This window comes from Phoxinus phoxinus (assembly GCF_949152265.1).
Source record: "Phoxinus phoxinus genome assembly, chromosome: 17".
Classification (NCBI taxonomy): domain Eukaryota; kingdom Metazoa; phylum Chordata; class Actinopteri; order Cypriniformes; family Leuciscidae; genus Phoxinus; species Phoxinus phoxinus.
In genome coordinates, this window is record NC_136892.1 from 6,660,935 (window position 1) to 6,678,600 (window position 17,666).

The 17,666-nt window shown below is 36.8% G+C and overlaps 1 protein-coding gene across 1 annotated transcript in view; it reads right to left on the bottom strand.

The window, feature by feature from the left end:
- The window catches only part of gabrb4 (gamma-aminobutyric acid type A receptor subunit beta4), a 76,103-nt gene extending 59,467 nt beyond the window's left edge, over positions 1-16,636 (bottom strand). The window contains exons 1-2 of the mRNA XM_079585538.1: positions 16,516-16,636; positions 14,315-14,409 (exon numbers count right to left, since the gene is read on the bottom strand). Coding sequence (XP_079441664.1) covers positions 14,315-14,409; positions 16,516-16,595 — 175 coding nt within the window. The 5' untranslated portion in view covers positions 16,596-16,636. The remainder of the gene's footprint in view (positions 1-14,314; positions 14,410-16,515) is intronic.
- Positions 16,637-17,666: the final 1,030 nt, after the last annotated feature.

Sequence of the window (17,666 nt, forward strand, 5' to 3'; positions counted from 1 at the left end):
TTACAATATGAACTGCTATGCTCGCTTAACATTAAATTCTTTATCTTATTTTTTGTTTTTTACTACAAACTACAAAGCAGTGGACTATAATCATTATTATAACACGATTTAATTGATAAAAGCATCATTGTACTCCGTGTTAAACAATAAGTATTATCTCTGTAAACACTGCTGGGTCATCTGACCAATCAACGCAGATTAGCGTCGCGCAAAGGAGGGGTTTGGAAAAGTGAGTCGTTGAACGATTCATTTGGGAGTCGGTGAGCATATCAGGTAAAAATAAATGCATATTATACGAAAACAAAAGTGTTTTTTGACATTGCATGCATGTAAAACTGTTGTTGGGGACTCCCTAAACAACATTAGGAACATTTTAAATGTCATAATAGGTGCCCTTTAAATTACTGTTGTTGGGTTAGGTGGCTTAGGTTTTATTGTAATTTATGTACATTTTTATGTTTGTTTTTTTATGTTTTGTATTTACTTATATTTATATATTTAACCATACTTTAAAAACATAATATATTTTTCAATTTTAAGATTTTTTTATTATTATTTTTTTCAATAAAAAAAAAAAACGTTTTTTCATGTCATTCACCATCGTTTTGAGGCTTTTAAAAAAAAAAGTATCGGTTCAGACACCGTTTTGGCACCGGTGCCATTTTAAAATAGATACCCAACCCTATCCACCAGACAGAAATAAATCAGATATCCAACAAGCCGCATGGTTTGAGGTATCATTCATGTGCACTCAGTAATTTTTCCCTTGTTAAATCATTGCTAAAAATAATATTTTTGAAGAATATATTTACACTCAGAAGAGACTCCAGTCAAATCAGTAGCCTAATACAGACGTTTTTATTTTACATGGAGCTGGTTGTTTATTAAAGGGATATTCATGGAATCTTCATGTCATTTCAAACCTGCATGACTTCTTTTCATCCGTGGAACACAAAAGGAGATGTTTTCAAAATGTGTCTCAAAATATCTTCTTTTGTGTTCCATGTGAGAAAGAACTGCAACCCAGTCTCAATTGGAAAAACATGTCCATGCTTCATGACACCTTCACAGTTAAAGTGAATGGCACTAAAAGTGTGTTCAGTTCAGTCAGAAACAGATGATCATGAATCTGGCAATGTTTGTTGTTGTTGTATAATATGTTCATTTTATATAGCACCTTTCTGCCAACTCAAGGACATTTCACAATATAACAATGGAACACATACAGCAATAAAGTAGAAGAGAACAAGTGAATGATCCATCCGGCAATACAGCATTACACACAAAATCATCAACAAAATCAAGAATAGCATTTAAGGAAGAGATATTTCAGATGAAATGTCCGGTGAGTGGTGCCAAGTTAATTCTATATCGTGTTTGAAAATAATGTACCAAATACAGTAAATCCTACCCAAAGCTTAACTGAGTGTTTCAAAAATGCATGAATGAGATAAAAATGGATTTGCTGAAGCAGCCATGTCATTTTCAACCCGATCTTACAGGTGTTACTATTTTACGAGGTGGCATTTTTTGTATGGACTCTTACGATGTGAATTCATACAAAAATGTACCTGTACGATTATTAGGGGGAAAAGTAAGCCCAGAAACAAACATTCACTAGGCCATAAGAAGATTGTACAAAAACAAAAAAGAGATCCTACAAATGCATACGTTTCACCAATTCACCAAACATAGTTATGAATTGACATTACATTGTGTTGCCATTATAGCTTGCTTCTAAAAGTCTTTGAGCTCTTTTATTGTGAGACTGGTTTTACACAACTCGTACTAAAGCCCTCTGGAAGTGCCATGCTCTACTACACTACTGAGCAATACTACATCATGAAAGCCATACTTATGGAGCTGGTTATGCAAAGCAATAATCTGGAGCTGCTTATGCAAAGCAATAATCAATGCATCTTTAAGGTTTAAGGTTTATTCAGATTCTTAACTCTAAGAATGAGCAATAACAGTAGTGATGCTTGTCTTAGAAAACACAACAAAAAATGTAGTTTACCTGCAGAGAACAGAATTGCGTCTATGTGGCAACTCTAGCCTGGTTTAATATCAAGACACGAGGAAAAACGTCTCGGTTATGAATGTACCCCTGGTTCCCTGAGAAGGGGAACGAGACACTATGTCTGACAAGAAGCTCTGCTGTGTTCCCCATAGCGTATTTTTCAGATGCAGTGTGAATCCCAGTTCGAAAGGGAACCAAAGGCCTAGAGTAGACTCATTCTTAAGGGAAAAGAGTACATGTTCGCAGCTTTATGGATGTGTCGCCACCATTTCAAGCTTTGTTAACGGTGGGATCTGAGACCATAAAACCCATTTCAGAGGCGATGACAGCCAGATTTACTGTAAAGTGCTGTCTCCAGGGTGAGGGGCTCAAACTGGATGGGAGAGAGTTGGTGGGCAGGTTTTCTCATTTGCACATCTTGTGCAAAATCCCTTCAGAGCGGCTCTCCTTTATAAGGTTGGTTGGGGGGGGGGGGGGGGGGGGGGCTCTGCTACTGGCCAGTGACTCGTTGAACCTGCCTTCCATGCCCAAACCAAACACAGCAGGCATTTCCTGGCATTTTAATGGAGCCCCATTGAATATGCTGTGACAAATTCCTGATGCCCCACCCCCAGAATAACCTCTGTTTGACTAGCACTACATACTGCATTTTGTTAAGCTTGTACTCTTGTGAGTGATAGTACATGGAAAAAAGTAGAGACATCCTTATATTGCTCAGTAACCACAACTTGGTAAAATTGCATCTGACATCATATCGCAGACCAGCTTTACATGGTTTTCTGAGATAAGTCCCTGAGAGCCTCAGAAAATGGTACATCACAGTAACATACTGTCCAGCGCTAAGACAGCGTACAGACATATACATCCTCCCAAGTTAAGATTTATCTAAAGCACCTTGCTCATGACAGTTGCATGTAATGCACAGCAATGCATTAAGCTTGAAGGAGAAGTGTCAGCTTGTACGTTCCATCAGAGTGAATACATATCATCAAACACACACACACACACACACACACAGACACACACACACACACACACACACACACACACACACACACACACACATACACAGTGGTCTAAGGCCAGGGACAGTAAATCACACTGCTAACGAGATGGTCTGCCCTCTGGCTACTCTGCACTGCTATTTGTCTAAGACTTGGCAACCATTTGGATTATATATCGGCCCTGCGATGTAAATGTACTTATGAGATGTGGTGGCATATAGCACTTGAGTTAGGAACCCTATATGTTTGCTTCTAGAGCTTGACACATTATTGAGCACTTTAACAGAATATGCCCTCCTAATCCAATCTAAATATTTAGTTTGAAATGGTTGTGATTCAGTTTTGGTTAAGGAGAAAGCTGGAGTTGCATAAAATGGCTATTTACTCAGCATAATGATACGGAGCAGCAATAAATGCTTTAGAAATGTTTTCTATTACATGTTTATTACATAGTTACAGCACATCTGATATATTTTCATGACATTTCTTTAAATTCCAATGTAATTTACAAAGTGTTGATCTGAAAGCTTTTAAAACATTGCCCAAAGTACTAAAGTTGAAGGAGATGCCGATAACCCAGAACAGGAAAAACACTTACTGCTACAATTTACAGGCCACTGCTTTTTATTAGATTTCCTGCAGTCCACGGGGGCCACTTACATCTTGGGAAAAATGGTGAGCTCCTCAAAGATAATGTAATTAGTGGCCTTTTGTTCATAGTTTCGTTTCAATGGTCTCTCTCTTAGACTATAGGCCTTATTCTTCAGGGAGCAGGACACCCCTCTTTTTCATACGAAGCTTTAGTACCAGGACGACAGAGAAAGGTAATCCAGCATAGTGTGAAAAACAGTAATCTGATGTGGGTTTTATATCGTGTACATATACACATATTAAAGGGCACCTATTATGACATTTAAAATGTTCCTAATGTTGTTGTGGGAGTCCCCAACAACAGTTTTACATGAATGCAATGTCAAAAAACACTTTTGTTTTCGTATAATATGCATTTATTTTTACGTGATTTGCTCATCGACTCCCAAATGAATCGTTCAACGACTCGTTTTTCAAACCCCTCCTTTGCGCGACGCTAATCTGCGGTGATTGGTCAGATGACCCAGCAGTGTTTACATAGATAATACTTATTTTTAACACGGAGTACAATGATGCTTTTATCAATTAAATTGTATTATAATAATGATTATAGTCCACTGCTTTATAGTTTGTAGTAAAAAACGAAAAATAAGATAAAGAATGTAATGTTATGTTAGCGAGCATAGCCCAGAGTTCATATTGTAAAAGCACAATCAGTCTTTGTTTGAATTAACGTTAGCCCGATGCATAAACATAACGTTTTTACAAAAAAAAAAATGCAGTTACGTTACTACGAGGTATTATTCTATTCTTTAAGACAACTCCGAAAACAACGACAAACACTTCACATATCTCAATACAATTGTCATTGAAGACCTAGAAGCTAAACGGTGCTTACACAACAAACAAAATTATTATTAAGCATGCTACATAAAATATAAAAGCAAAAATTATTAATAACACTTACAGGTTGTGATACGGAGGAGGAAGCTGATGCAAATACACTTGGAACTGAACCTTCCTTCAATATCAGCCGGCTCGCGAATCCAAGTTTGATTACATTTAAAAAGCAATCGTCTTCAAAACGGCGCGAACAAAGCACAAGGCTCGGACTATACTTCTGTGGTATAGTTATATGAATTGTAGCCACTTAGTCTTCAAATGCTCCTCCTTGGGCAGATGAAAAAAGTTTGCTTTTGACTCGCACTTCAGAACACAGCGTCTCGTCGCCATGATGTTTCCCTGCTGGCCTTGGAGCGCAATAAGTGGGCGTATCGTATTCAAATAACTTGACAAGTTGACGTCATCTAGTCAGAGAAAAAGCTTCGGTCTTCTAACGATTCATAAAAATGACTCCGAGTCGACTCTCACTTTTGAAAGACAATAACTTTATATACGGTGCACTTTCATATTTCAAACTTTGCAGGATGTTTTTGTTCACCTAGATCTATGTTACACACTACATGAAAGGTAAATTTCAAAATTCCATAATAGGTGCCCTTTAACACTGGCGCATTGTGATAAGTCACGAGAAAAATATTGGAATATACGTAAATGCAAATTAAATTTGAGAGCTGCGGTAGAAGTCAAAAGTTTTTGTCTCTTCGTCAGACCAATATATTGTATGGCTTTTGAAGACTTGGGACATAGTGTAGCACAAATCATGTGGACTGCTTTTACGATACATTTATGGTGCTTGAGCATCCTTTTGAAGCTTGAAAGTCTCAAAGCAACCAGTTTACAATTCTTTAAAATTCTCTTATAGTGTTTCACGAAAAAAAGAAAAAAGTCATATGGTTAGAAATAAAAATGAGAGTCAAGTCACCTTTATTTATATAGCGCTCTTTGCAATACAGATTGTTTCAAAGCAGCTTTACAGAGATAACAGGAAAATAATGCAGCAAAGTTTGTTTCGGCTGTACAGCAGATCTAGAAGAAAATAATGTCATAGTCCAGCTTAAGTAAGTTCAGTGATGGTTTATTTCTGTTGTAAGTTATGTATTAATAAGTATAATATTATTTATTATATGTAAGTTAAGTTATTAATTTAGTTCATTTATATACATATATATAGCGCTCTGGAGAAAACAGTGATGTCATCGTCCAGCTCAGTTCAGTTCTCATATAATGGTGTCACTGCAGGCAGATCAATAATATTGTTGAATATTAAGTGTCGCCAACTAAGCAAGCCAAAAGTCAGAGGTGACAGTGGCAAGGAGTGAGTAAATGATCACATAATTTACATTTTTGGGCGAACTATTCATTGCGATGAAAGAAAAAAACTGTATCGACAAATAATATTAAATGTGCACTTTTAGTGTACTTCAAATCTTACAAGAATATACGTATATAAAAAACTATACTTACATATATTATAATATTAATTAAATAAAAGGCCATTTCAGTGTACTTAAAGGAGAGTACATTCATGACTGTTTCTTAACACACTCAAGTAGACTTTTAAAGTGCAATTTGTAATAATATAAAATGAAAAGTTTTACGTTAAAGAACATTTTAAATCATTATAATCTAATAGTCTTTTGTCATGCTTTAATGAAGTACACTTATGTTGATGTGTTGTTCAACATACGAAAGGAGATGTGAAGTACTTGATATTAATTGTATCTGTAGTGTGTTATTTGATATTACATTGTTATTTGACATGGCAACCTCATTATTACAAATGTACCAATATATTTGAATACATGACATGCAAGTTTCATGAAATTATATATTTTAATTTACCATAAATGCTTATCAGTACATTCAACAGCACACTTTGACCATTTTTCATAGACAATAGATGTGAATATGAAATTACACACTGAGACGAGGGCTCCTTAAGTAATACATAAATGAGTGAAAAAGCAAACACGTAAGTTAAAATAATTGCATTTAATTGCAATTAACATGCAATTAAGTGTCCTGAGAACATTACATTTAGTTTGCACACTAAGTATATTCTTTTTTTAAGTATATTATTCCTCCAGTGTTTGTTTGCAGCACAGCATTGCTGTTGGCATTAGTAGTGTCCACATCAACAAATCAGTACAGAGAGAGAAATGCGGTTAATTGATACTTTCACACACTTTCAATTAGAAGCTTTCCATACAGGCAGATTGTGATCCTCTGATACAGACCGATAGAAGGGAGCCTGTTCTGTCAGAATGCCCTGTGTGTGTGTGTGTGTGTGTGTGTGTGTGTGTGTGTGTGTGTGTGTGTGTGTGTGTGTGTGTGTGTGTGTGTGTGTGTGTGTGTGTGTGTGTGTGTGTGTGTCAGGAGGGGTGCCGGAAAACATGATCTGCTTATGTAATGTAAACACACAGGTAAATATTTTGTTTGTGCTCACACATATGTAAGGATGAGCGAGAAGTGTGACCCTGGTATGTGAATGTAATTGTGTTTCATTTTCACACATAAATGTGTTACAGAGCTACACCACAGCCAAGTGGGTTCCCCTTAAAGGGATAATTCACCCAAAAATGAAAATGTTTTCCTCACTTACTCGCCCTCAAGTTGTTCTAAACATGTATGGGTTTATTTGTATTTATTTATTTATTTATTGGGGTGATCTATCACTTTAAACTCTCTTACAGTATGTAGTAAATCACTTTTTAGTGAATTGGTTTGTTTGGATAGTTCTTACTGATACAAGTTCCTTTGGTGCGTTTTTGGTCTTCTTTTACAGTGAAATAGTTAGTTAAATGCTGCTGTTTTGGACACAGTTAATACACTATGAAGTTTTATAGTAGAGATAGTGCCCCCATTGTAGCTTTTAAATTATGTAAATAATGAGTAGCTTGCATCTTGGCAAGTTACAGTTTTCTTTTTTTAAATGTTAATACTTATCTTAACATTATAACGAGGATCCCTATTAAGATCAGTTTTATTATAGAATAATAGAAGAGTTATTTTATTTGAATATGAATAATACTAATTATACATACTGTATATAAAAAAAAGACTTTCTTTTGCGAGAGAAAAAAAAAACATGTAGTTGATTTATGGCCTCGGGTGTGACATGTTGCGTATCTAGGCAACTGTATTCATGTTCCATTCTGTTGATTAAACTTTCAGCATGTTTTTTATGGGCAGCACATAAACAGGCCCCGGCAACATATCCAGACTCAACCAGACCTGGGAACATATAGGTATCTTTTGTTAGAGAGGATGACTTGAAATGAGAAACAGCAATCTCGTAAATTCAAGGTCTTCAGAGACCTTCAGAGGCTGCCCTGATTATTGAGGTTGTAAATAAGGCCAGCACAGGCTGTAATTAATCCTGTCTTCCTCTTCTAGACAATGGGGAATTCGGTTTCATTTCAATGGAGCAAAATGATCATTTTCCATTGTCATTTTTCCACTGGGATATTTACACTCTTAGGTTTTATACATAAGAGATCGTGTACAGCCGGCTGGTCACGATCACAAAATAAACCCAGACAGGGTGATCAGGATTTGCAACAGGGTCGTTATAACCCTGAAGGAGTTTCATTTAAACTACATTCAATGACCAACTGGTTGTACATTACCTCACTTATAACACGGCTGCTTACCTAATAAATAAATACATGGAAATACATTAAATATTGTTCTGAATTGAAAATATTGTATGTTACTAGCCTAAAGCTTTTACTAAGAAAAATAGGCCATTATTATGCAGAAAGCAAGTGGCATGGAAACAAGACGGATGTGCAACAATGTTACACTATTAATTTATATACTATTATATGTCCAACTTTCTATGGACCAGTTATTCAACATATTTGTAATGTTTCTGTCTTCCACTGTTTTACGTTTTCATTTATCCAAGACATTGTATCTCTCACCAGTTTATTAAATAAATACATAAATAGGCCATCTTGTTGGCAAAGGCATCTTGTTACACTAACTCTGCCCACTACTAAGCCAGACAAAATGACAAAAGACAAACTTTGTATGCAACGACTCAAGTTTGAATCTGCCATTTTCCAATTCCCATTCTTCTCCCTGTTCCAATTGCATATGAGTTCGGAGTGCCAGCCACCAGCGTAAAAAGAAAAATCATTTTCAAAAAAAAAATCATGGCCCCCAGAATATTTTGTTGTATGAATTCCGGAACATGCAACATATTAAAAGAAAGAACACACCCTCTGCTTTAAACAAACAAAATAAGCTTTGTGTATTATTTTTTAATCACCACTTGAATGTTGGTAAGTTTCATAAAAAAGCAAAATTTTAAGCAAAAAACTGAGACAATCTATTTTTTTGCAAAGATGTCTGGATCATATTCAGAATGATGATCAAAATGGAGTAGATCGAATCCATCAACACCCCTAATGCATGCAGAGATCTCGCTTGTTTCTGCATCTTCTTCGCATGTGTTTTGATCGCAGAAGATTCGTGATAGCGCCCCCTAGCGTATAACAGTGAAAACACGGAAAACTGGAAAGTTCTGTCAATGGCGGGGAAACGTTATCTCACAAATGATGGAAAATTTCGTCAATGGCGGGAAAGAGTTAAGCAAAAATTAAGGAAACGTTTGAAAACTGGATATAAAGTTCATTACAGATTTGAATAGGGCTATAATTGAAACTGGATGTTGATTTGACGGGCTGACACATTGAACGCAATGTGTGCAACTCATATGTTACTACACTCATAACCTGGACCTGCGAGGACACCTTTACCGATCAAAATTGTCTATATGGTTAGGGTTAGGCGTATATGTATGGATAAGTCAGCATCAATTTATGATTTTAATAAATATAATAATATACAATGAATGTTATTACATACAGTTGTATAATGTACTACAACAAATGAAAAGCTCATAGTATCTGCCACTATTTGCAATAAGTATGAATAGCACCTAACTATACTATTGTCACTTGCAAAGAAAATACTAAAACTATATAAATTCAGATTATAAACGGATCAAATTAAATAGTTAAATAGTTTTTTCATTAAAAATGATTGAAAGTGGACTGTCACAAAAGATTTGTCTGCACCATGTATTATGTTTACAGTGTAAAATAATCATGTCTTTGTTTAGCAAACATTGCTTTGGCAATATGCTCATTTTATACTGACTTCAATTGTGAGTCAGAAGTCTTTTACGCTTCACTGCGTTGCTGCCTACAACGAGTTTCAAATCAAGTATTAGTATAATTTCAGTCAGGACTCAGGCTATTTCCTAAGAAACAAGGCAGTAGACAGCAAAGCATCAGGGCTTTGTATTCCACTCAAGCTGAGTCCGATGTGAGTTCTGCTCAGACAGGTTGCTTTCTCAGACCGTACAGCACACCCATGGGCTACTTGTTGAGAGCTGGAGCCAAAGCCAAAGTCAATAACTATAACGCTAACATGAAGGGCAAGAAAGTCGAGTGTAAAGCAAGGCTGAATAAAATGACTCATCATCTACTGCTGCTGAAACAATGAACCCAAACAGGGTGAGAATGGCTACAATAGGAAGACTGGAACTAACAAATACATGGATGGATGCGGGGTGGGGAGACGGGGGTCTGCTAGAATACATTCACATGATTTATGAATACATGGTGACATGAAGGGATAGTTAACCCAAACATTTAAATATTGTCATCATCTACGTATGTTGAGAAAAAAATATATATATACAATCCTGTAGCTCAGTGGTAAGAGCATTGCGTTAACAATGTGTATAGTGTATAATCTGACAGTATTTCCTGATGTAAACTATGGCGATGGTTTTGATGACTGACTGAAAATGCACAAGGCGGATGCACAGCAAATGACAGTAAAATGTCAAAAAAAGAGACAAGACATGTATGTCTATAATGCGTGTATCTGTATACGTATATTTACTGTATACTGTAAAATGTGAGTGGACTACTGTAACAAAGCATTACAGCATTACAGTAAGTGCACAGTATTACAGAAGAGTGCACATTGTTGGATTAGATATTGTTCTGTTCTGTCTACGGAACGTTTAATGATTGATGACACGGTTGTTCTCTCAACATTTGGCTGCCCCGCTTGACCAGCCTCTGCCATTGAAACGCCATGATTGAGAACATGGTACACAATAGTGGTATTTATTTTATCGGAAATGTGCCTACAGTACAGTATGACATTGGCCTCTTCTAACTCTTCAACTGTTTTGCCTCTCTGCCCTTCCTCCAAGCATCCTTATACTCCTCTTCTTCTTCCCGCCTGTTGACCCTGTTCGTTTCTCTGTTGCTCTTCTATTATCAGAATTTGTAACAGTGTTGTTCTCTGTCTACCGAAAGGTCATTAGATGCACCTCTGAACTGCTTGATCTAATGCTTTACAATCCCCTTTATTAGTTTAATTCAAGACTCATCTGTGCAGTTCATCAATTCAGGGCACATACAAAAAAAAAAAAAAATCTAATAGAAATTAATAGAAAATATGCTTGATTATGACAACTAGTTCCACCATTTTGCATTTAATGACTTACGCAATGAACTAATGCCTAGATGTTTTGAGGTATACTACTATTCAACAGAGAACTAGTATAATGTATTATGATCAACATGACATAAGGAATTGATAATGTAGGAAACAGCAGACAATTGTACATAATCATTTGCATGAACGTACTGGAAGTGTGTTCAGAAGAATGTTAAATTGCTTTTATGATGTGCACAAGTGACTATGATAAAACAAGTAGTTTTGAGAATTTCAACTGTGATCTGAGCAATGCAACCAAAGAGACTGAGAAAAACGGCAATGTGTTTTGGAACTTTTTTTGAACTTTAAATCATGTAAATATATTTAAGCAGACCCCCCCCCCCCTTTTTTTTTAAATAATAATAATAATGAATTTAAATTAGCAAAATATATGCACTTTAATAATAGTCAGAGTTTTGTTTGAGGCACATCGAAGTCAACTAGATATCCAAACTGAATAACCATTTAAAGGGGTCATGACATGAGAAACCAAATTTGCCTTGATCTTTTGGTATATAAGAGGTCTTTGTACCATTAAAACGTCCTGCAAGTTTCATAGCTTAAGACGTCCTCCCATTATAAACGAATCATTTATTTAATCAAGCTCTAAATACAGCTCGTTCTGTATCCATGGTAAGAAGTGACGTCACGGTACGAAGTGACGTACCAGCGTTTGCATATAGACCGGCTCCAGCACAAGACAACTACGCTTAAAGCGCAAGGCAACTACGCTCATTTCGTATCATTGTCGCGCCCGCGCGCTGCGTTTCTCACAAGTGTTCAGTCGACGGACAGCGAGTGGGTCTGTGTACAGGGAAATTACGATGCCACGCAGATGTGCTGTTCCTGGCTGTGGACAAACAACATCTTTGAATACGCTGCGAAAGATCCAGTCGTCAGGGAAAAATGGATGCACTTTATTTTTTTGCGGACGTCCCAGTCCATTTTAAGGATGACTGTTTTGAGAACAAATCCCAAAATGATGCTGGCTTTGCCAGAAAACTGTTGCTCAAAGATAAGTCCGTGCCGACTATTCTGGGCTCAACAACGACGACGCAAACTGTAAGTAATGTATTTAAAACTTTAAACTACTTTTTAAATATGCTGAATCCGCAAATGTTCTGGCTGGGGGCGTTAATAATTGATGCATTGGCACTGACGTTATCCAATCATAACAGTGGGCGTTAACACTGGACTCTTAAAGGGGAAACACCCCCAAAACAGACTGTTTGAATCAGAGGATGAGAAACAGGGTGGGGAAATGTCATAAATCATTACATTTTAAAAGTTTTTTTGTAAAAAAAACTATAGTAATACTATAATTGCACCTAAGGGAACATAATAATAAAAAAAAAAACATGTCATGACCCCTTTAGTAATCAGTACCTTTATGATATTTAAACAAATTAAAATTTTGAGCGTCAAATCTATATATCAAGCATGCTAAATGGAATTGAAATTTGGCATTTGCAGTGTTAAGTTTGTCAGCAAATTGGAAGGTGCAATCTATAATAAGATATTTGCACAGAAAATAATGACAATGCCTTTAAAAAACGCAATGTGCAACGCATTTTCAGTACGTTTAGAGGTTCATTAAACTTGCTTGTGGATATTTTGTTAATGGCATTTTTTTTGTTGCGCAGCAATACTGTTGCGCAACTGTTTTTGTGTGAATTCATGTATGTGTAAGCAGGCTTTGCCTTCATGTGTGTTGTGATGTGACTTGGGATGCGCACACACACAACTAAACCACGGCCAAACCCCGCGGCTATCCCTCTAGCCGGCCAGAGAGATGAAGCTCTTTTAGGGCAGCCTGGTTTCCCGACAACCTAACTGGCCTCTTTCTTTCTCTCCATCTCTCTCCTCTCTGCCCTCTTCACCCCCCATCCCCTCTCTCTCTCTCTCTCTCTCTCTGGCTAGCGTAGTTGCGGTCTGGGTCCAATTAAAATGCACGGTGCTCCAAAGCTGAAGTTGGTCAGCAGTTGTGTCAGGAGACTTGGGCTCTGACTGATGATAGAATTATCAGAATGTGATAGACTACAGTTCCCTGGCCCGCATCAGAGCGGATACTGCTCCCAATACAAACGTGCAGCGCTGCATCAGTGCTCTGTGGAGGGGCCATCACTCTTGGTGAAACCATTCAAAAATCCTTTGTGTGGTGTACAAACGGTGTTGAAGAGAATAGAGAACATGTTAATGATCTCCAATTGGTCAATGTGTCCGGAAATACAGCAAATCAGAGGAATTATATATCGGACTTGTCATCTCTACCAGCAAAGTCAAAAAGGCCAAAAGGCAAATCTAATACAGTTTGAGGGAATCTATCAAATATTGACAAAAAACATAAATAATATACATATGACATTTTAAATAGTGGCAAACATTGACAGATAGAGATAGATAGATTGATAGATAGATAGATAGATAGATAGATAGATAGATAGATAGATAGATAGATAGATAGATAGATAGATAGATAGATAGATGATAGATAGATAGATAGATAGATAGATAGATAGATAGATAGATAGATAGATAGATAGATAGATCGATAGATCGATAGATAGATAGATAGATAGATAGATAGATAGATGGGTAGCTGCAAAGCTGAATTGAAAAGTACATTCTGTAGCAAATGTATAGTCTCTTTGCGATATCAGGGGGCAAACAGAATGATTGTGATGAATAGCCAGACAAGCCAACTTCAAAGTTTCCCCCCCGACTTTGTGGTTCGAGAAGCATCCCGTTGTCCTTCAACAATGTGAACGTGTGCAGAAATATGGACCATGAGCTGCAACCTAAAACTGTGTGCTCAGCCTTTGTGAAAACTGTACCCACACAACTTTTTATAGGAAAGGAGGGGTCCGGGGGAAAATAAATAAATAAATATGTGATACAAGAGTACAAAGTGCCTTTCCATCCCAAACAACTCCTTGTTTTCTCTGCCTAACCTTGAAATTGATGCTATTAAACCATGAGATGTTTCAGCAATTTCTTTAAAATGTCTGCCTTCATCATACAGTCACTTTATATTCCGTCTTTACATGAGATCATGAGCAACAAACCAGCAAGTTTTGAAAACCTTCCTACACAGGAGATTTGTGATCAGATGTGCAATGCGGAAAACATAGCTCTACATTTTCTATATACATACAGTACTGCATTTGCCAATGATAACGTTTCTCACTAGACTCCAGACTTCTCCGATATAGCGACTGACTGGTGAGAGTTTAGGAATACGTTTTTAAGAAAGGATCATGTGTACCTCCAAAGTCTGGCCGGAGACGGATGTCATACCCCTTCAGCAATTTGTCCACTGTCGTCTTGGCCACAGATATTCCGGTATGTCCGGTGGAGGTGCTGCAAGAGAGAGAATTGAGAGCGCTTTCTGTCAAAATTCAGCTAAACCAAATAGACAGCTTAAAGCAAATTTGTTCATTCATATGATGCAATTGAATCATATATCCTTGATTGTTTTATAGCAATGCGTTTTGTTTTCATTCAGACAGACTGAGAATGTTTGGCGTAATTGCCAATCCGAAGAGGCTTATCTTTAGATCAATATAACCACCACATAATCATTAACATAAATCTATGTGATTGAATAATTTATTGTTTTACAGAGCATAAAGTGTTACTGAAAGCACAATTGGATCTTTAACAGAAACATCTAATAATGACTGTGCACGACTTCACTTTCCTTCTGTCATATGGGGGTGGTCAGTTCAACATGTAACTTTGACAACTGGCATGACTGGGTTTATCTGGTTCAAACATGCAGTCCAGAGCCAGGTTTTTTTAACTCGGGGTCCTGGGGCCCCTGAGGCTCTGTCAACAGATGGATAGTTGACGCATAACATATTCCTTTTTTTAAGATTTTAGGATAAAATGTATATGAATGTTTAAAAGACATTTTAAAATTTAGGTTCATATTTTTACAATTTAGCCTTCACTAGTTCATTGTAGAGAATCGTGTCGTATGACAGGCACATTTTGAAAAGAGCAAATATTCAACACAGTCTCAACTAATATGAGGTCATTACGGCTGTATGCATAATAATTTATAAATAAAATAGTTTTCGATGTAGTATAACATTATGGACATGTCTGCTTACAAAAAATGTGTAGTGTTACCTTTAAAAATAGAAGAAGAAAAAAAATATCTACATAGGCTATTGTGAATTGTTGTCTCGATGTGTGTAATGCTGTTTGATAATGTTAATATTATTCATGAAAATTAATATACATTGAAAGTGTTGGGAGTCCCTGGTTGAACTTGTAGGTGGGGGTGCCTGGGTCTATAAAGGTTAAAAAAAACCCTGTTTAGAGGCATATGTTAGTGTTTGACAACTACTAATTTGCACATGAAAAATCCTGTGTGGTTTCAAACTAATGCATTTGAAAATGCCATATCTCAGCCATGCACACTGCACTTGAAATGAAAATAGTAAAACGTAAAAATGAAAGGCATTGGGTTTTAGGCCACCACTGTTGATTTCAATTAGATTTAGTCATAATAATCACGACATGCGATGAGTAAAGACAGCAGTGTTTAACATATAATAAGGCTTGACGTTTGTCTTACAGGTGTTCCGCATGTACACAGTATGAGATGGAGAAAAGATATATGCGTCTTCGGCCTCAGAGGCTTCAAAGCCACGTCGCATCTCAATGATCACCAGCGAACACATGTCATTAACCATTATTGACTAATAGGCGTCGTCGTTTTTATTCTTATTGGCTGAGTGATGATGGATCTCTTCTAACGCCAGTGACATGGTGGTATGGGTGGAGGTGGATCAGAACAAAAGCACTGATCATTTGTAAATGTGTATTTCACTCAGTGGATCATTGCATAAAAATATGTATTGTTACAGATGAAACCGAAGGTTGCTACAACATTTTGCTTAAATGCGATTCAAAACACAGCTCTGTCATGCCCTGATTTTAATTGATGCCAGAATACCGAGATGTCACTGTTAAATCACTGGCCCAAGTGGATGGAGAATGCAGTATGAGTATTTAGGAACATATATGTTAAATATATTTAATTAGTTAATAATTAAATAATTTACTATTTACCTGGACAGGGAAATTAATTCGTTGTTTTTTTTCAAAGGAGAAAAATAATCGACAAACAAAAGATATGACATATTCTAAATATTTTTTTTTAGTTTTCAATATGCGCTGCAGAATTGAAATAACCATGTTTCTCACACATAGCCTATGACTCTCTCTCTCTCTCTCTCTCTCTCTCTCTCTCTCTCTCTCTCTCTCTCTCTCTCTATTAGACACTGCACACACACAATTCGACAGTTTATTCAGCTAAAAAAAAAATGGCATAGGAAATTAAACACTATGTACGCTATATCTCTATCATTGAATCATGTGTCTGTTGGGATTTGAACAATAAGTGGGCTCAGTAATCCAATCCAATAGTCATCATTTTCATTATCATTTTCTTACCTTTGTACAAAGCAGACAAAGGACAAAGCCGCCAGAGCAGAAACAATTCCACATAATTTGTCTTCTTGAGGACCCAACATTTCCACAAATCCGTTTATTCAGTTTCAGTAATCCAACCGCCTGTGCTCCAAACTGATGTAAAACAAACAAACAAACAAACAAACAAAAAAGCAAAGCAAAACAAAAACAAACAAACAAACAACCCCCCAAAAAAATTATAATCCAAAAGAATCCAACAGAAGGGAATGGGAGGGAAAAAAGGCCAAATGAATGACAGAGATCAAAGCACCAATGCACACATGTGTGATGGCCCCGCAAAATAAAATAAAATAAATAAATAAAAAATAAAAAAAATAAAAAAAAATTTAATGGGTCCCAGTTTTTTTTCTTTTTTTTCTTCAGCTATGGAAATCCGTGCAGGTCAGAGACCCCCTCGATCAAAACCAGAAGATCAGACATCTCTCTCTGCTTCGACTGGACTTCTGGGAAAGTGCTGGAAAGTCTTCTTCAACCAAAACATGGAGAAAAAATAAAGATAAGATGATGAAAATGAAAAAAAAAATGGAAGAGAATCAATCTTCTTCTACACCTGTCGTCGCAATTTCCAGGTCCAAAGCTGTGGGCAAGCCATGGCTCCAGAGATGCTCCTTCAAAGAGGGGGGTGCTCCACAGTAAGTGATATTTTTATTTATTTCCCCCTCAGCTATAAAGGTTGGAGGCGAAGAAAAAAAATTAAATCTGCATCCCCCACTGCTGATGGTCGAGATATTCCTCTCAAAGTCACTGGGGAGAAAAGATGCACATTTAAAGAAATGCAGCAGAGAATATCTGATGCAGACGTCAGAGCGTGTAGTCCATAGTACAACCGTATATGAAGCAGAAGCAGGGTGAAAAAACGTATGTATCTCAAGAAAACACTTGCAAATGTCCAAGCTTTGTCTAGCCTATTGGAAAACCCCCCTTATCTCTCGATTGAATCCCCGAGCATGTTCCTGCTCTTGTTCAGAGCAAATGATGACACACTTCAATTGCAATAACACCTCCAGGAATCGTAAAAAAGAATCAAGACTGGAACAGAAATCTCCGTCGTACACGCTTGGATTTCAAAAGAAGAGTAAAAGACATGGTCCCTCTTTGAATGTGCTGAATAA